At 41.0% G+C, this 21,461-nt stretch overlaps 1 protein-coding gene across 8 annotated transcripts; it reads right to left on the bottom strand.

Annotated features, from left to right (window-relative positions):
- Window positions 1-298: 298 nt before the first annotated feature.
- LOC115198729 (troponin I, slow skeletal muscle) lies at window positions 299-8,225 on the bottom strand. Of its 8 annotated transcripts, none has more exons than XM_029760955.1 (9): window positions 8,096-8,225; window positions 7,119-7,188; window positions 6,772-6,803; window positions 6,632-6,635; window positions 5,924-5,965; window positions 3,163-3,294; window positions 1,627-1,716; window positions 1,152-1,328; window positions 299-809 (listed from the first exon to the last, which is right to left on the bottom strand). In XM_029760955.1, exons 3-9 carry the CDS (start codon window positions 6,780-6,782, stop codon window positions 729-731), a joined length of 537 nt encoding a protein of 178 aa, XP_029616815.1. In that variant the 5' UTR covers window positions 6,783-6,803; window positions 7,119-7,188; window positions 8,096-8,225; the 3' UTR covers window positions 299-728. The 8 variants fall into 8 exon arrangements, with proteins under 8 accessions (XP_029616815.1, XP_029616812.1, XP_029616811.1 ...); XM_029760952.1 differs by having other exon boundaries at window positions 6,772-6,806; XM_029760951.1 differs by having other exon boundaries at window positions 6,772-6,840.
- Window positions 8,226-21,461: the final 13,236 nt, after the last annotated feature.

Genomic DNA, 21,461 nt, shown 5'->3' on the forward strand with positions numbered 1-21,461 from the left:
ACCTCCAGGTATCATTTGTAAGCACAAACCAGCCACAGGTCAACTTTTAAATGAAAGGGTAATGTTTTAACGCACCCTAGTGGTGATAGGAATGAACTGAAAATGGCAGCCTTGGTTAAACAGTCCAACTGCTTGTCTATAGCGTCACCCACAGTCTGAAAGGAGAACTGGCTCTTGAAAAGCCAAAACTACACATTGAGTGGCTTATCCATGTTATAAACAGCATCTACACTGTATGTGTATTTAATATTTGCATATTGCAATATGACAAAGGTAAACAACATGAAAGACAACTAACTTCATCATATTTTTCTTTATCAGCAATATTGGCAGACACACAGATATTAAACCAAAACAGAATAATTGATGTTTTAATAACAAACTGGAATTGAATATTTACAAAATGAACTAATATGATGAGTATATTACGTTGTTCCACATTGTACTATTTTCTCTTTATAGGAATCTAAATCAAACATGACGTCGAAAAATAATTATCTAAAGTAGCCGACACTAAATCGTTTTTAATAAAAATATTGATTAGTTCCCACAGTCTAAATAGTTCCCATAGTCTTTAGTGTAAAATACCTCACACTTCATACTTTCCTCGAAAAACACACAATCTCACTGCAAAAAAATATACTTTCATGAAAATCTTAAATATGAATTAGTAAACAATCAGGTAATGCAGCCACAGATCTCTACAGAGCCAGTGTCTTTGATCTGTTTTAGCTATTGAAAAGCTTCTTCCTGCCCTCCATTCCAGACATGGACTCCACATTCTTACGCCAGTCACCCGGGTCCACTTTCTGTGAAGAGAATGGACAGTAACCTTTATTTTACCAGGAAGTTCAATTAAGAAAAACATCTTATTTACAATGACGGTCTGGTTACCATGGTCACATACAGTATGGAGGATCAAACACGACTCAGACACAACAACAAGACCAGTGAACTCTGTATCTTGATCAGTATCATTTCAATCAAACCTTGACCAAATGCGTTGAATTATTTGGACTAAGTACCCATTGTTACCGCATGTTTGTGTAGTAAGTACCAAGAAAATACAGTACCAGCTGAAACTGCGCTGTAAACTATAACATTATCAGAAGCCATTGCATGACTTTTTATTCTAAACTCCCCAGTCTTACCTCCTCTTCCTTCTTGTCCTTCTTGACTGTCTTCAGGTTAGACTTAAAGTCTGACTTGGAGCTGAGTTTGGCTTCAGTCAGAGCCCCCAGCATAGCATCGGCGGACTTCTTGACCCTCTTGAGGTTAGGTCGCTTCCCCCCCTTCAGCTCGTTGATCTTTGCATTCAGGTCCACAAGCTGAGATGTTCATACAGAAAAAAGGTTCACTCTCCTGTACCCTTATCAGCTAAGCATGTTGCCATTTATGGTCTTGGCATTTCAATGAGAATCAAAATGCTTTTATTTGAAAAAGAAAGCATTTTGTGGCACTTTTGGAACTTCTAGAATATTGAAGTCACCAATAGAAGTCAGTATAAAAATAGTTATCTTCAACGAAATACACTTGGAGGCACTTTCATGGATCTCAGGTAACTTCAGGTAACTGTCCCGAGTCTGACAGTGTAAACTCATTTAATTTACATTACAAAAAGCAAACCTCTTTCTCATTCTTGAGTACTTTTGCTTCGATATCGTATCGTGCCTCATCCACTGTGTCACATTTCCTGTGCAGTTCCTTACAGAGCTCCTGTGAAGAAAAAAGACTCAGTCATCTATAAGCCACCAAGGACTGTCGAAGAATTACTGTGGGAGGATGCATCAAACAAACTACAAAAGCCACCTCTTTAAAATTCCATTCACTCATCAATGAGACAGGTAGAAGGGCGCTACAATTTTTATTTATTTTGACATGTCTAAACAAAAAAGGAGATGCTGTTCTTTACCAACAGCGCCAGGGAATAAATCCTGACAACGTAAGCTTGGATGGCTACTATCTGAGCCCCAAATAGCACCTTATTCCCTACTACCTCTGACCAGAGCCAGAGATGGGCAAATATACTATCTTGTTACAATTAAAAAATACTCTAAAGACCAATGTATCAAAATAAAAGAGCAAATACTTCTGCAAAGTATTGTATTTCATCAAAATACAGTTATTTTAGGTATTTTCAAAATACATTTGCAAGTACACGCCTTCACTACAACAACATTCTGGTAATGGTAACAAAACAAACATTTGACTTGCTATGATTGTGATATTCGGGCCGACCAACCACTGCTCCCACACATTGGCTAACTGGGCTACCTGCATTGTGTCCCGCCACCCAGCACCCGCCAACCCCTCTTTTACGCTACTGCTACTCTCTGTTCATCATATATGCATAGTCACTTTAACCATATCTACATGTACATACTACCTCAATCAGCCTGACTAACCGGTGTCTGTATGTAGCCTCACTACTTTTATAGCCTCACTACTGTATATAGCCTGTCTTTTTACTGTTGTTTGATTTCTTTACTTACCTATTGTTCACCTAATACCTTTTTTGCACTATTGGTTAGAGCCTGTAAGTAAGCATTTCACTGTAAGGTCTACTACACCTGTTGTGTTTGGCGCAGGTGACAAATAAACTTTGATTTGATTTGAGATTTGGTTGTTTATCTACCTTAGTTGAATGCACTGACTATAAGTTACTCTGGAGAAGAGTGTCTGCTAAATGAGCAAAATGTAAATGTTTATGTAAAAAGAAACAATTGCAAAGCACACTGGGTATTCGTTTTGGCCTTGTTTCGTGGGGAGGAGCTCATTAGAATAATTCCCTGCAAGTATTCATTTTTACATTTACATATTGGTCATTTACCAGACACTTTTATCACACCGTAGTACCATCAGACTTCTGGTACCAATGCAGGGTGAAAGGGGGCCAACAAATTGTGAACCACTATAAAAAAATGGTATAGAAAAGTATTTTGTATTTTACAAAATAGAAATACAGATCTCAAAAGTACTGTATCTTGTTACAAAATACATTGAATTGTAGTTCAGGCCAGTGAAATACAAATTGAAATACATATTTCAAAAACATGTAACAGAAATACTGCTTATCTGTGTCCAGAGCCATATACACCCTGGACAATAGAAGTGCACTATATAGGTACTTGAACGTTGGGCCTTAGCGTTATGTAAGTGTACCTGAAGCTCTTGCACAGATAGGCCGGAGAGTTTCAGCGGTGGTACTCTCTCGTTCAAGGTGCTCTCCCTCTCTGTCACCTTGTTGCTTTGCTCCTGAACCAGCAAGACCCCAGCTTTCTTCAGTAGTTTTTGCTGTAAGGAAACATGACTGAACAACTTAATGATAACACAGTACAATTCATAGTTTAAATGATGTACAAAATAGTCTGTTTTCAATTGTTTTTGAACTTGTATTTACAGTGAGGTGAAAAAAGTATTTGATCCCCTGCTGATTTTGTACGTTTACCCACTGACAAAGAAATGATCAGTCTATAATTTTAATGGTAGGTTTATTTGAACAGTGAGAGACAGAATAACAACAAAAAAATCCAGACAAACGCATGTCAAAAAATGTTATAAATTGATTTGCATTTTAATGGAGGGGAATAAATATTTGACCCCCTCTCAATCAGAAAGATTTCTGGCTCCCAGGTGTCTTTTATACAGGTAACGAGCTGAGATTAGGAGCACAGTCTTAAAGGGAGTGCTCCTAATCTCAGTTTGTTACCTGTATAAAAGACACCTGTCCACAGAAGTAACCAATCAATCAGATTCCAAACTCTCCACCATGGCCAAGACCAAAGAGCTCTTTAAGGATGTCAGGGACAAGATTGTAGACCTACACAAGGCTGGAATGGGCTGCAAGACCATCGCCAACCAGCTTGGTGAGAAGGTGACAACAGTTGGTGCGATTATTCGCAAATGGAAGAAACACAAAATAACTGTCAATCTCCCTCGGCCTGGGGCTCCATGCAAGATCTCACCTCGTGGAGTTGCAATGATCATGAGAATGATGAGGAATCAGCCCAGAACTACAGGGGAGGATCTTGTCAATGATCTCAAGGCAGCTGTAGCTCAGTTGGTAGAGCATGGTGTTTGCAACGCCAGGGTTGTGGGTTCGATTCCCATGGGGGGCCAGCACAGAGAAAAAAAATATATATATATATAAAAAAAATGTATGAAATTGTATGAAATGTATACTGTAAGTCGCTCTGGATAAGAATGACTATAATGTAATGTAAGCTGGGACCATAGTCACCATGAAAACAATTGGTAACACACTACGCTGTGAAGGACTGAAATCCTGCAGCACCTGCAAGGTCCCCCTGCTCAAGGAGGCACATATACATGCCCATCTGAAGTTTGCCAATGAACATCTGAATGATTCAGAGGACAACTGGGTGAAAGTGTTGTGGTCAGATGAGACCAAAATGGAGCTCTTTGCCATCAACTCAACTTGCCGTGTTTGGAGGAGGAAGAATGCTGCCTATGACCCCAAGAACACCATCCCCACTGTCAAACATGGAGGTGGAAACATTATGCTTTGGGGGTGTTTTTCAGCTAAGGGGACAGGACAACTTCACCGCATCAAAGAGACAATGGACGGGGCCATGTACCGTCAAATCTTGTGTGAGAACCTCCTTCCCTCAGCCAGGGCATTGAAAATGGGCCGTTGATGGGTATTCCAACATGACAATGACCCAAAACACATGGCCAAGGCAACAAAGGAGTGGCTCAAGAAGAAGCACATTAAGGTCCTGGAGTGGCCTAGCCAGTCTGCAGACCTTAATCCCATAGAAAATCTGTGGAGGGAGCTGAAGGTTCAAGTTGCCAAACGTCAGCCTCGAAACCTTAATGACTTGGAGAAGATCTGCAAAGAGGAGTGGGACAAAATCCCTCCTGAGATGTGTGCAAACCTGGTGGCCAACTACAAGAAACATCTGACATCTGTGATTGCGAACAAGGGTTTTGCCACCAAGTACTAAGTCATGTTTTGCAGAGGGGTCAAATACTTATTTCCCTCATTAAAATGCAAATCATTTTATAAAATTTTTGACATGCGTTTTTCAGGATTTTTTTGTTGTTATTCTGTCTCTCGCTGTTCAAATAAACCTACCATTAAAATTATAGACTGATCATTTCTTTGTCAGTGGGCAAACGGACAAAATCAGCAGGGGATCAAATACTTTTTTCCCTCACTGTATTATTGCAATCAGTTTTGGCGAACATGATTTTCTAGGCACTTGTATGTTGTTGTTGTTGTGTGTGTACAGATGTAGGATCTTAATTTGATGATTCTTTGGTGCTGAGAATTTTGTGATTTACTTAAATTCATTGAAAACCCACTCTAGCGCAAAGTTATATTAACAGTATTGCACTTTTCATCTAGCTTACTTTTGGCAAGGTAATAGCCTAATCACCTATCAAGCAACATTATGGACTAAAGCAGGGGTGTCAAACTCATTTTGTGTGGGGCCCGCATTCAGTCTTCAATGAGGTCCGGGGCGGCCGCACTGAAAACATGTTATATTTTCTCACCGTCAAAATGTGCAAAAGAATTGTCCTCTACCCATCGTTTTTTATTGGATTTGCAACATTAACAATGTCTACAATGTATTTTGGATCAATTTGATGTTATTTTAATGGACAAAAAATGAGCTTTTCTTTCAAAAACAAGGACATTTCCAAGTGACCCCAAACTTTTGAACGGTAGCGTATATTTTTTGGTACTCAAACCGCTCGCAGGCCAGTTTGGACAGCCTTGTGGGCCAGATCCAGATTGTTTGCTGTGACAATATACTGTAGGTCAAATTAAGATCCTACATCTGAACATGTGTACTAGTCACATGCAGCCTGCTAAACATACATATGCTATCAGTACTATGAATATATTTTCTTGTTCACTTCCATACAGAAAGAAACTCCCACCAGACCGACCTACCTTCAGCAGTAACCTTCGGGTTGCTGAGTACTTTGTCTTTTTCTGAAAGAGAGAGATGAGACATACCAGGTATATTATAGGCTCATTACAGTCACTAATCATGTTAGCACATCTTCATATGAAGGTAGGCTTATTCATTACAGTCACTGATGATGTTAGCCTATAGTCATATGTGGTCTCTATTACAGCGGAGCTACAGAGCATACAACCTCCTGTCTCTATTGATTAGGATGAGCTGTGGTTCCTAATGTAATAGAATGTAATGCTCCGCCACCAAATCACCAGACTTCATTGAAGCACAGTCTTAGAGAGAGCAATGGGCTCATTTCTACTGTGTATGTGGCTCTGTATTGATACCAAATGAATCCTTCCGTGTTGATACTGCCACGGTGGTCTTGGGATCATTTGGATGATTATCAGTTAGCCTGAGACAAATGGCCTTGCGACACGACAATTACTCAGTAATTGCTGATAGATTATAATGTCTAACATGTTAAGTCCCACAAGCTGTTGCCAAGATGTCAGTGTGGCTATTCATAAGCATGACATGCTACCTGCCTGCATAGCATATGTATACAGTACCAAAATGACCATTACAAAGGTTTGATTGTGCAAAACAAAGCAAAGTAATGGACAAAAGGGCATTTTTAAGATATGAGGTACAACAAAGGGTATGAGGGGGGGAAAATATGTCCAAAACTGACTTACCGGTCTGTTTCAACATATTGCAAACCAAACAAACAAACAAACAAATCGAAAGAAAGCGTTATTTTCTGTCCCATATTGACAACATTGCCATAGTTTGGTGATTGATTGAAAGACACAGAGCGTGACAGTTACAGACTCACCCCTCAGACATGGCTGTTCTGGTTTATGAGTACTGCTGGGGAGCCAACATAGTTGTGATCAGAGCTTTACTGGCAGAACATTCCCAACACAAGACATCATACGGAAAGTATCAGAGATGTAAGAGTCAATGTGTCATACTAGGAACAATTATCACTTATGAATATAATGTAATAGGTTACGTCACACATGTATTAGACTTGTGATTAGTATGGGCTACAGTAAACAAAAAAAAAAGAAATCACTCTTATCATAGAAGTTATTGGAAAAAAACTGTTGTGATTATCTGGGTGATAATCAAGGTCCCCCACAAGGTCCTCATGTCCTGACTTGGATAAAAGAGGCTGACCTTGGCTCTCTTATTACCCAGAGAACAGGGGTTCGCTGTCAAGGTTAACAGGGTCCTTGGATGGAATTGTCTGATGATAGAAAACGTTGAAGGAGAAAAAGGTTTAAATACTCAAGATCCTTTTTTATTTCTCCTTACATTTTCTCAGCTTTTCTCCTCTCCCCTCAAGTGTGTGGCGCTATACCCTTGAGCCATTATCACCTTTGGTGATAGCATGAGCTACTGTGCAAGGGGAAATTTTGACCGACCAAGGGCATTGTTGCAGTATATGCTGCACCAGGCCACCAAATAACTGAGGTCCATTGAGTAAAAAGGCTGTCTGCTTTAATGTCACCATTGTGACATTACAAGGAAAGATCAAATTTGTGACCTTTCCGGTGGCATGCTGTTCTACTGGTAGAGAAGCCTTATTAGCCCCCAGTGTTAAAATAAACCCTCTGGGCTCCTTACACTAAAGTAGACACGCGTGTGAACGGACCCAGGCTTACACACACACGCACGCACACACATCTCAGGTTGCCCGCTCCTGCCACTGAGTAACGGTGGGAGGGGACTCAAAATCAATGCCCCATTTTACAACCAAGCAGGTCAAACACCATTAAAGTACAATTTTATTACAAGAATTACTCATTGTAAATATGAGCAAAGATATGAAGTGTGAGTGCTTAAGCATTAACACACTAGCCCCAATGTGGTAAACACAAACCATACACACTGCTGGCAACTACTGACACTTCATCTATTTGTATCGTTAATTTACAGGAAATAATCCCTGAAAAGCGAACACATTTCTTATTTGAACAATGTCAAGCCAAATTCTACTTTACATGGCAGATTGCTATCGACAACGGTCTTAACCAAAAATTAAATAGTATACTTGAAACATTCAAAAGACCCATCTGCTTTAATTGCTCTCACATATTTCTCCAAATATTATTTGCTTTCATAGAGTGAGCCGAGACGATCGGATAACTTACCTTTAAAAGAGAAGCCAATCAGAGAGTGAACGTGTAGCAGTGATGTTGTGCAGGAAAAAGCGGTTTATGATTTTGAATGATTGATTTATGGCTTCTGCTGCCTCATGTGAATGGCTCTCTAAAATAGGGCCCCTTAATACGCCTCCCTAACACACATTGGCTACATTATGATCATCGTGTGTGTGTGTGTGTGTGTGTGTGGACCCTGCCCTTCCCTGTCCTCAACCCTTGAATCACTGCCCTGATATAGACATAAAGGGGCACAATGGCACTTTACTTTGATATGTAGAAGAGTTATATGAGGACGGCTCATAATAATGTCTGGAACAAAGTTTTAATGAGGATTGTACCATACTGTAGTTTTTACTGTAGTGTTACTCAGGACTGTACAATATTGTAGTATTTACTTTTACTTGTATTATGTTTTACATAGAAGTGGAGGCTTTCTCCTTCAGGAAAGACACTGGAGAAATACAAAAATAAAATGTAAGCTTTTAAACATTGTACGCATTCACATGTGGGCTCCTGAGTGACACAGCGGTCTAAGGCACTGCATCTCAGTGAAAGAGATGTCACTACAGTCCCTGGTTTGAATCCAGGCTGTATCACATTTGGCCGTGATTGGGAGTCCCATAGGGCGGTGCACAATTGTCCCAGTGTCGTTCGGGCTTGGCCGGGGTAGGCCGTCATTGTAAATGAGAATTTGTTTTAACTGACTTGCCTAGTTAAATAAAGATTACACACACATTACAATGCTTTGGGTGGAATGTAGTGACGGAAGTCTATCAGAATAGTTGGGGGCGTGGCTTTGTTATTGTTCTTTTTGGCAACCCGTGAGAGTGAATTTCATCCTATGCAATCTGTTCTGTTCTATTTTTTCTAATTTTGATGATTGAATGTTCTTTACCAGCACTGAATCTTAAATGATATTGGCGTCTAATCGATGTACAGTTGAAGTCGGAAGTTTACATACACCTTAGCCAAATACATTTAAACTCAGTTTTTCACAATTCCTGAAATTTTATCCTAGTAAAAATTCCCTGTCTTAGGTCAGTTAGGATCAGTACTTTATTTTAAGAACGTGAAATGTCAAAATAATAGTAGAGAGAATGATTTATTTGAGCTTTTCTTTCTTTCATCACATTCCCAGTGGGTCAGAAGTTTACATACACTCAATTAGTATTTGGTAGCATTGCCTTTAAATTGTTTAACTTGGATCAAACGTTTTGGGTAGCCTTCAACAAGCTTCCCACAATAAGTTGGGTGAATTTTGGTCCATTCCTCCTGACAGAGCTGGTGTAACTGAGTCAGGTTTATAGGTCTCCTTGCTCGCACACGCCTTTTCAGTTCTGCCAACAAATTTTCTATAGGATTGAGGTCAGGCTTTTGTGATGGCCACTCCAATACCTTGCCTTTGTTGTCCTTAAGCCATTTTGCCACAACTTTGGAAGTATGCTTGGGGTCATTGTCCATTTGGAAGACCCATTTGCGACCAAGCTTTAACTTTTGACTGATGTCTTAAGATGTTGCTTCAATATATCCACATAATTTCCATCCTCATGATGCCATCTATTTTGTGAAGTGTACCAGTCCCTCCTGCAGCAAAGCACCCCCACAACATGATGCTGCCACCCCCATGCTTCACGGTTGGGATAGTGTTCTTCGGCTTGCAAGCCTCCCCCTTATTCCTCCAAACATAATGATGGTCATTATTGCCATCCGACCAGAGTGTGCTCCAGTATTTAAGGTGCTGTTCAACCTGGTCTGCCACATGCCCTTTGTTTCATCAGACCAGAGGACATTCCTCCAAAAAGTACAATCTTTGTCCCCATGTGCAGTTGCAAACCATAGTCTGGCTTTTTTATGGCGGTTTTGGAGCAGTTCTTCCTTGCTGAGCGGCCTTTCGGGTTATGTCGATATAGGACTCATTTTACTGTGGATATAGATACTTTTGTACCTGTTTCCTCCAGCATCTTCACAAGGTCCTTTGCTGTTGTTCTGGGATTGATTTACACTTTTCGCACCAAAGTGTGTTCATCTCATTCCAAAGTGAAAAATCTACTTGGTGCAACATGGAAACATATTTGTTGTATATACAGTATAATTTAGTTTGAATTTATAGTTTGAATTTATGTTATTTACTACGTTTAACCAAAGAAGAAAAGTAGGTTGAGTGTTGAAAGAACATGATTTTTTCAATTGATCAAATCTCAATTATTTTTTACAATGTGTATAATACTCCCAAGACCAGTTTCAAAGACAACAAAGCCTTATGATGTTCTCATGGTCAGGTGCGGCAGCTATAAAAGCACATAATTGTTTAACTGAGCATTTTATGGGGCTGTCTGACACTATGATTCAGTGGAGCCATGCAGCCAGAGGCTCTGGCTTGTAAATGAGAACACATTGAGCTCAGTAGCGCAGGCCTAATTACAGGTGGATATTACTCTGGGTAATGTAATGGCCAACTGCGCCACTTACTTCAGTGTAGTGTAGTCTTGGGCCTGGTGGTAGGAAGGATGGTACTCTCTAGGTAACTACTATTTAGAGATCTGAGTCAAGTTAGCGGCGTCCAGCACACGTGAGAAAATCAGAGGGTGCAGGGACAGGCCGTTTCTTGGCGTATGACACAGAGAAATGTGTGGTGTGATATACACACCCACACATCCACACAGGTATGCAGACACGCACATTAACAAGCACTCCCACCCACACACACATCGGGCACTATCCTCACACACACAATGCCCACTGTTCCATGCTCTAAAATAGCTGGGGTTGATGTCACTGCTGCATAGTGATGCACACACAGTAACACGATATGTCTCATGGTGCTGTTTTCCATGAGACTGAGTAAGCGTTCCAAATATCCCCCTATTCCCTACATGGTACACTACTTTTGACCAGGGCCCATAAGGCTCTCGTCAAACGTTTTGCACTATGTTGGGAATAGAGTGCCATTTGGGATGAAGTCTAAATGTGCTCCAGTATTTAAGGTGCTGTTCGACCTGGTCTGCCACATGCCCTTTGTCACACATCTAATTTTAGAGGTTAATCCGTCATAAACAGATAGCAAAACTCTTGGGTCTTAGGGCCTTAAACTTGAAGAAGGCAGGTGGGCAGGCAGGCAGGCATTATTAATTAATAATCCATTCAGCGAGGAATCAGAGAGATTTGAGGTGCCGTCACGTGCGCTTAGTGCCACAGTGGAGACCTCAACACTATTTTCAATGCGCTCTATGTGTGTCACTGTCACAATGATCTCCCTGCTGCATTTGTCGATTGAGAGAATGCTTGTCATTATACGGGATAACTCGCCTATTATGCCGTTTTCAAAACAACTGGGAACTCGGAAATATTCAACTTCAGTGCGTTCAAGACAACTGGGAACTCTGGGAAAAAAAGGAGCTGGGGTGAGAAAAATATATTTCTAAACGGTCCTCCAACTCGGAATTCCAAGTCTGAAACTCAATCCTCTTTTTAGAGCTCCAACTTTCCAACCTGAAGATCACCGATGTCATGTTTTGACCTAGTTTTTTTTCTCTCTCTCGAGTTCCCAGTTGTCTTGAACGCACCATTAACCGTGAGGACAATACGACAATATGAGTCCTCAGGAATGAACTGATGCACACTGAGATTGTTGCATAATTTCTAGAGCAGGGGTGTCAAACTCATTCCATTAAAGGCTGAGGGTCTGCAGGTTTTTGTTTTTTCCTTTCAATTAATACCTAGACAACAAGGTGAGGAGAGTTCCTTATTAATTAATAACTGCCACCAATCAAGTACAAGGGTAGAGCGAAAACCCGCAGACACTCGGTCCTCTGTGAAATGAGTTTGACACGTATTCTAGAGGAAGATGACAATATATAGCCTACACCATGGGTATTCAACTCTTACTCTACTACGAGGTCTGGAACCTGCTGGTTTTCTGTTCTACCTGATAATTAATTGCACCCGCCTGGTGTCTCAGGTCTAAGTCCCTGATAAGAGGGGAACAATGACAAAATGCAGAGAAACGTGCTTCGAGGTCCAGAGTCGAGTTTGACGGGCCCTACACCATGCATGTCGTGTTCAGTAGGGATAAACGCTGCATAAAGAATCTGATCATAAAAATGTATAATGAGAAACTATGAACTTTGCCCTACATCTGCTGAAGAATGACCAACCAAATAAAGGAGTGGCATGAAATAATGACTTATTTTGAAAGAAGAGATCTGTGCCTTCCAACAGATTTCATTCATCAATCCGAAAACTAAACAAAATACGACTCATTTTTCCTATTTGTTTTAATAATGGTAGTTAATACCAGGGTGAAAGGAAATACTGCCCTACAGCCAATTGGTTTATGCAAATTAGCTGCAGTAATAATATAATTTAACAACCCCCCCCCCCCCACTCAACTCCACTCTCCCGCTGCATACCTTAGACGGGAGTAGTGTGGTTCTAATTTTAATTCGATTGGATTTACATAACGGTTTTCCATTAACAGGGTCCCCAACGAGCCTTCACAGATAGCGTCAACTACTCCCCAATGCCCACATTGCTAATAAAGCCTGGCGACGTCACTCCTCTCTCTGTCTGTATCCAGTTCAATCACCATCATGGCTGCCTAGGCCTTTGGACAATGGACCCACTTATACTGAATCAAGTAATGCACTATTATCAACATTCAAGACATGATACAATGGATATTATTGTTGCTGTTACAGAAGGTATCCGAGGACACAAACAATTTAAGCGGTGGAACATGATGATGTTGAGAGGTTCATGCATTAGGCCCAAATCAGTTACAGTTCTACTTGACACCATGGTACATAAATGGTTCTGTCACTAGTCTCAAATTGCCATTACTTTGTAGTGTCAGATTTGAAACAAGGTGAGAAAGACAGAAGACCGAAGTTCCCATGTCAAGAATCCTGTTTATCATAACAAGTACGCGCTATTAATCATAAGTAGTCGATACAGGTCCTTCTTCATCATCTTCAAGTTCACTGAACAGCTAAAGTTATTCTCTGTCTACACCCCATCATGTTACTATTTTGTGCTCAATCAATGTCTTGAAGTAAACAACCTTTATTTGCCTTTAGTGTTTTCTCCACCCTCACTCTTCAGCACTTCTGTTCAGTCACAGAGGGAGGCATATTGTTTAACACGGATGAAAGCTCTTGAGGCTGGATAGAGAGTTACTGCTCTGCAGGAAAATAACTGAGAGACGGCGGCTCGCTGCTATCTTTTGACATACTTTGTACAGAGTTTAAGTATTTTTTTTCTGAACTGGGTCAATTTCAAACATACTCTCTCCGCCTATCACGTCCTGTACTGCCCTGTATCAACATTGACGGTCTCTCAGACTGACCTAAAAACAACTCCTAAAGGACGCAATGATTCAAAGACATGAGGCCACGCTATCAAATATTTACCAAATCGCTGTACCAATCACCACACAGGGGGCATGTTTGGCATAAGGCCTTTGAAAAGCATCTGTGCACTGTGGCGGCTCCTCTCTAGTCTCCACTCCCTCCGAATAGGGGGATATGTAGAAAAACGGAAACTGTTTCCCATTCTTCTCATGGCCTGAATTCAGTTGAATGAATATTTAGGGCAGTATATAATTTTTTTCTTTCAAAGTGGAGGGATGCAAGCTACAATTCATCCAATGTGGGGATCATGAGAGGCTATTTGCATTTAACAATAATAACTAATCTTGCCAACACATGCATGGGCAAACTCACCACACACCAATGACTTAAGCTTTAAAAACCCAATTCCACTACGCTGACAATTAAAGGTGCTCTTTTGCTCTATGCTTTTTCGAATGACTTTTACACAGCAACCATTTGAAATGTTTCTCCAAAGCGAGAAGGGAAACATACAGCATAAAGACTCCCCAGAGGCCTATTCAATAACAGCCAATGCCATTCATTGGGTTGCGAGTCAACAAACATGATATTCAGTAAATAGCAACAATGGATTACATTCAATGTAATGTTATGCTACACAGCAAATTCTCCAGTGTTAGATTCAACACTGGGCCAGTGTCTATGTAATAACACCTTTAATGTTAAATTAACACTGTGCTCAGCGCTGACTCTGTTACACTTCGTTAGTGTGAAGGAATTAACACTTTAAGTGTAACACAATAGTATTTTGTAACACTAGGAAGTGTATTTAGTTTACACCCATGGTGTCATGCAATGATGCCTTGTAGTATTTTTAACCATTACATAAAGAGATCTTAAACGTTTGACAACCATGTTGGATTAAGAACGTTACAATCATTTCTTTAATGGCACACGGTTGTAAGCAAGCATTTTCAAAACTTCAGAACTGCCCACAAACATAATGAATCTATACCTGGCATAACTATAGACCTCTTAAACTGGTACAACACTTCCACTCGCGTTTGGCCGAAAACAACAAATTGAAAGCCACGCCCCCACTAAGCCATACTTTCCAGGTGTTACCACCCATGATTGTATTTGTTAGTAACAGAGACATGGTTGTTGAATTCATGCAACATTCAGAACCATTGACTCTTTCCACATGTTGTGATGTTACAGACTTATTCTAATTTTTAATTTTTTTTTATCCTCATGTTTGCACATTTAAAAATAAAACACTGAAATATGACATTTACATAAGTATTCAGACCCTTTACTCAGTACTTTGTTGAGGCACCTTTGGCAGCGATAACAGCTTTGAGTCTTCTTGGGTATGACACTACAAGCTTAGCACACCTGCATTTGGATAGTTTCTCCCGTTCTTCTCTGCAGATCCTCTCAAGCTCTGTCAAGTTGGATGGGGAGCATTACTGCACAGCTATTTTCAGGTCTCTCCATAGATGTTTGATCGGGTTCAACTCCGGGCTCAGGCTGGGCCACTCAAGGACATTCAGAGACTTGTCCCGAAGCCACTCCTGCGTTGTCTTGGCTGTGCACTTAGCTGTTGTTGTCCTGTTCCTGCTCCAGTCTGAGGTCCTGAGCGCTCTGGAGACGGTTTTCATCTAGGATCTCTCTGTACTTTGCTCCATTCATCTTTCTCTCGATCCTGACTAGTCTCCCAGTCCCTGCCGCTGAAAACATCCCCACAGCATGATGCTGTCACCACCTGGTGCCTGGTTTCCTCCAGACGTGACGCTTAGCATTCAAGCCAAAGAGTTCAATCTTGGTTTCTTCAGACTAAAGAATCTTGTTTCTCATGCGCTGAGAGTCTTTTAGGTGCCTTTTGGCAAACTTCAAGCGGGCTGTCATGTGCCTTTTACTGAGGAGTGGCTTCCGTCTGGCCAATCTACCATAAAGGCCTAATTGGTGGAGTGCTGCAGAGATGGTTGTCCTTCTGCAAGTTTCTCCCATCTCCAAAGAGGTACTCTGGAGCTCTGTCAGAGTGACCATCGGGTTCTTGGTATCCTCCCTGACCAAGGCCCTTCTCCCCAGTTTTCTCAGTTTGGCTTGGGCGACCAACTCTAGGAAGAATCTTGGTGGTTCCAAACTTCTTCCATTTAAGAATGATGGAGGCCACTTTGATCTTGGGGACCTTCAATGCTGCAGACATTTTTTGGTACCCTTCCCCAGATCTGTGTCTCGACACAATCCTGTCTCAACGCTCTACAGACAATTCCTTCGACCTCATGGCTTGGTTTTTGCTCTGACGTGCACTGTGGGACCTTTAATAGACAGGTGTACACCTTTTCAAAACATGTCCAATCAATTTAATTTACCACAGGTGGACTCCAATGAAGTTGTAAAAACAGCTCAAGGATGATCAATGGAAACAGGATTCACCTGAGCTGAATTTCGAGTCTCATAGCAAAGGGTCTGAATACTTATGTAAATAAGGTATTTCTGTTTTTTATACATTTGCAAACATTTCGAAAAACCTGTGTTTTGCTTTATCATTATGGGGTATTGTCTGTAGATTGATGAGAGACATTTTTTATTTAATCCAATTTAGAATAAGGCTGTAACGTAACAAAATGTGTAAAAAGTCAAGGGATCTGAATACTTTCCGAATGCACTGTATTTCATAATGCCTTACTTGGATGGCCAAATTTTTCCCATACATAGTGATGTTAGGAACCTTGTGGATTATATGCCACATTACAGATGTGTAATTTCTATTGGAATCCAGCCAACAGTTGGACTTTTTAGTCAACCACAACCTGCATTCAGGATGATTGTCAGGGTTATAAATATTGTAAAGAGACTACCTAAACCATTTAAACTGGAACAACCATTTCAGTGCAATAAATCTAACTAACAGAATGGATTAGTTTAGAATAATGTATGCTATTTATGTTGGTGTGGCAGAAAATGAATGAATCAATCAATGTACATGCAAAAAGACAGATATTAAAAACAATCCAACAAAAATTCTACCTACAGTAGAGCATGCTGGGAAATCTGATAATGATGAGTGGCTTTGATGGGAACGTTTTACTCTCCACAGACGTAACACTGGCCAATTTGCTGTGTATTCATTCATTCTCTCGCTCACACTCTCTCCCTAGCCAAGCTGCTACTGATCTCGGACATGTATTACTCTCCTCGGCCACAAGGGAGAAGCTTCTCATGATTGATCAAATACGGAGGGAGAAAATAGATGACCCAGTGGTTCCAAATGAGAGGACTCGTAAACATGTCACATACAGCTCTTAAAGATGATAATAGAAAAGGTGGAGCGTGACACACTGCACTCCGCTACACAATGAATCCAATTCCCACGTGTACATTGAAAACAGGGAGTGGAGGCATCTCTGACGCACGGAGTGGAGAATTCTCCCTCATCCAGCTAGAAGACATAATGCAACATTAAATCCTTCATCCATTTGACAGCATATTAAACTTCTGTTGTCAACATTAGCGGTGCTTATTTATTGTGTTGCCGTAGACAGTTCCACGTCACCGTCACTCTAACTCTGTCTATGGTAAATGTGTGTGTGTATTGTATTGACAGTCTTTACTGCAGGGTTGACTGGTGAGACAGGCTGTTGACATATGAGGTGACTAGTAGTATTTGACATTGTTGGATCCAGCATTTCTTCTGCTGACATCCTACTGTCAAATAAGGTTTGCACTACAAGCTGTTGTCAACTGCACAACTCTCTGCTTCTCCAGAAAGGTTATATTTCTGAATGATTTGACATTTTATCCATAATGATTTACTACATGGCCCCTACATAAGGACCATATCACACATCCATAAGCAATTCATAAATGTTAATACTAGCTTATGTAAACAACTTCAGGTTGTCTAAGGACAGATAGCGTACCAACACTTTTTCTAGCCTGCATCCTCTTAGGCCCTGTTCTGCTTCTACCCCCCCCTACTGAACCTAACCACCTCTTCCCAGAAGACTGGGACTGGTTTACCTACCTGTGTGTTGGGCCGGCCCTCCTTGTCCCCGGCAGGCTCAGCAGCCCTGATAAGATCCCGTGTCCTGTCATTGGGATTGTTGGGGCATGAGACAGGGTGGCGGCGGTGTGTGTCTGAGTGACGGATTGGGTCATGAGAAGTACACGCATGTCTCAGATTGGTCTGTCGCTTGGATGACCTCCGTTGACCCTCCTGTGGGTTGCTGCGCTGCTGGCTGGGCGGATGACTACACATGCCACAGATAAAGGAGGATGGGCCTGTAAGGCGCTGGGCTACTGGGGGATAGGGGAAGAAGAGAGGAGAAGTGGGGAAAGAAAATAAACAGAGTGCCCAGTACAGTCTATCTACCATTAATGTCAGATCAGGCATCTTGAGAAATGGACAAGCAGGCTACATCAAGCAATTTACTCTCCTAACTCCTGTCAATCTCTCTGTCGGGGATGTGGATTGTAAACACATACAGCATATACAGTACACCACTCGCTCAACTATCTGAATAAATAAATACAAATTGTAAGAATTAAGGTTTGCTTGAGCGATTACAATATTGTAATGCCTCATAATCCGATGTGAATGTAGGGCATTTTCTCCCGAGTTGCTTCATAAACCCCTCTGGACACAAATACTGAAAAATACAACAAGAAATTAGCTCAATGTTTCATTGGGGTTAGAAACAAAAGGTGTTAGCTAATTAGCTTATAACCTCGAACAAATTGCTTTCTGCCTGCACAGATTGTACAGATAAAAAAATACTGCTATTGTTGAAATATAATGGTGGAAAAAGCACGTAGTGCATATGAGGATACCTACAGTGAATCTTATCAGTCCAACCATACATATCCCATTAGCCCGCAACAGGACTTTGAACTCATTAATTGATTTTTAATTGGCTAAAGCTAAGCGGCGGACACAGTCACCACAAGACAGCTTACAGGAGAGACCTTCAATGCCACAACCTCAGACTATCTGGCTATTGTCGCACACACACACACACAGACACACACACTCACATCAACCCCCCCCCCCCCCCCCCCCCCGGTGTACAATTGAATTCTGTTCTAATTGAGAGGTAGCAGGCACATGTCTCTGTCTCCTACTCACTCACAGCCAGCCAGCCTGGATGGGATAATTACAGGACTACATACAGCTCTTTCTTTCCATGGCCCATGATCCCTAGCCCGGGATCTCCTGGGCTTATCTGGGAGTCAGGAGGGCCCTTTCATTTGTCAGCTCTGCCCTGACAGAAGAGAAGAGAGCAGCGGAGAGGAGCTGTGGCATTAAACAAAGCTTTACTATGTGCCTCTGATATAGCCAGAAATAAAGGGCTGTCTGCTGCAGCAGATCACAGATGCTGGCTGCTTTATTTCCACATTTATTATGTAGGCCTGCCTGCCATCTTGATAAGGGTATCTCATAACCCGCGCTAGCTAACGTACCGCCCGCCTTATCCAAGAGAGCTCCACTCTTCCACTCTGCTCTGCTTTGCTCCGCACACTGGAGCTGAACAATTTTGCAAGGAAGTCCTCAGTGGCTCAATCTGAAGTTTAATTTCAAGTAAATTTGGATATATGAATCTCCCTGAATGCTAAACCACTGCATCTGGCAGAGAGGTGAAATGTGATTGGGTGTAACAGAAGCGGGTATAGCTAGTATCTGATACTCCCAGGCCTGCTTTCAGAAGAGCTAGCATTCTAAGTTAAAGAGAGGCTTCTCCTGCATTTTGATACGATCTCCGAGGATAAACATGAATGTAAATTAGCTGATGAATGTGGTGAGTCATTGCAAAGCGATTATCACTATACACTCCTAGAATTAGTGGTGACTTGAGGAACCCTGGAGATCCTCATTACTAGTCAATGGTTCATCTTTGTAACTTTGGATTAGTTGAGGGGTTCTTGGAGGAACCTTTCATGTTTTTAATGTAGCAAAGGGTTCCTGGAGGAACCCTGGACTGGAGGTGTGGCTTAGTAGCGGCGTGACTTTAAGATATATCCTTTTTAAGCCAGCCATGGGAGTAAATGTCAATGCTGCTCATCTGTTCTGTTGTAATTGTCATCACATTTTAAGGTTGAATATTGACGGTTTTGTACTTTCAATGAGGTTACAGAGTAACTCTAGTGCCAAAGTTGAACTAGTTACCACTTTATTACTATACTTAATCACTAACATTATATTAGAATATGCATAAATATAAAAACAAATGTAACTTTGCAGTGTATGAATTTTTTACATGATGAACAGGAATTAAAGTTGCTGTAGCAGGGGGCCAAAAATAACTATCTGAAAGCCATGCCTCCAATAAGCCACGCCTACAATCTTCTGTTAGGCTGCGACCTCTACAATATATTATTAAAAAGGTAAAACATTTAACCCCTCCCATCACAAATGGTTCTGGTTTGAACCTTTACACAGGGATTCCCCAAAGACCCTTTTCAGAGGGGTTCCTAGAAAAACCTTTGTGAACTGGAAAGGTTCCCCTGTGTGGCAATTTTTAGAACCCCAAAAGGTTCTTCCAGGCTCCTTTACTTCTAAGAATGTATCCATAAGAGACCATTTAGTCCTATGGTACACACGTTGGCGTGTATTTTTATGAAATAATTGTTTTGGTTGACAGTAAGCCAGGTATTTGATACATAGTAAAACATTTAAATAATACGTTATTATGGTAACTTACTGTAAAAAAAAAAGGTACAGTATGTACCCGTAAATACCAAAGAAACATTGGTTTAACATTACATTTCAGTAATGTACTGTTAAACCAAAGTTTAGTTAGAATTTACGGTAACATACTGTACCTTATTTTACAGTAACTTACAGGTAACTGGTTCCAGTAAGTTACCATTAAAACAACATAATTGTTTTACAGTGTAGGTCTAGTAGTAATTGGGAGTTGTCAAATTGGCTGGTGCTGGAACATCTTTTGTTCGTCTGTAGTAATTTATCGGGGTAGTTTCAATGCAGTGCAGATTGGATGTCACTAATGATGAACGGGAGCTGTAAATATCATGCGGCGGGTCCCCTTTCACAACATTGGATCCTACTATTACTCACAACACCACCTATGGCTGCTCTTTACATTTCTACCATTATACCTTTATACATAGACTTGTATGTACAGTTGAAGTCAGAAGTTTACTTACACCTTAGCCAAATACATTTAAACTCAGTTTTTCACATTTCCTGACATTTGATCCTAGTAAAAATGCCCTGTCTTAGGTCAGTTAGGATCACCACTTTATTTTAAGAATGTGAAATGTCAGAATAATAGTAGAGAGAATTATTTATTTAAACTTTTATTTCTTTCATCACATTCAGGTTGTCTAAGGACAGATAGTATTTGGTAGCATTGCCTTTAAATTGTTTTACTTGGGTCAAACGTTTCGGGTAGCCTTCCACAAGCTTCCCACAATAAGTTGGGTGAATTTTGACCCATTCCTCCTGACAGAGCTGGTGTAACTGAGTCAGGTTTATAGGCTTCTTTGCTCGCACACGCTTTTTCAGTTCTGCCCACACATTTTCTATGGGATTGAAGTCAGGGCTTTCTGATGGCCACTCCAATACCTTGCCTTTGTTGTCCTTAAGCCATTTTGCCACATCTTTGGAAGTATGCTTGGGGTCATTGTCCATTTGAAAGACCCATTTGCGACTAAGCTTTAACTTCCTGACTGATGTCTTGAGATGTTGCTTCAATATATCCACATAATTTTCCTCCCACATGATGCCATCTATTTTGTGAAGTGCACCAGTCCCTCCTGCAGCAAAGCACCCCCACAACATGACCCCCGTGCTTCAAGGTTGGGATGGTGTTCATCGGTTTGCAAGCCTCCCCCTTTTTCCTCCAAATAAAACGATGGTCATTATGGCCAAACTGTTCTATTTTTGTTTCATCAGACCAGAGGACATTTCTCCAAAAAGTACGACCTTTGTCCCCATGTGCAGTTGCAAAGCGTAGTCTGGATTTTGTATGGCGGTTTGGGAGCAGTCCTTGCTAGGC

This window comes from Salmo trutta, chromosome 8, assembly GCF_901001165.1.
Source record: "Salmo trutta chromosome 8, fSalTru1.1, whole genome shotgun sequence".
NCBI lineage: Eukaryota > Metazoa > Chordata > Actinopteri > Salmoniformes > Salmonidae > Salmo > Salmo trutta.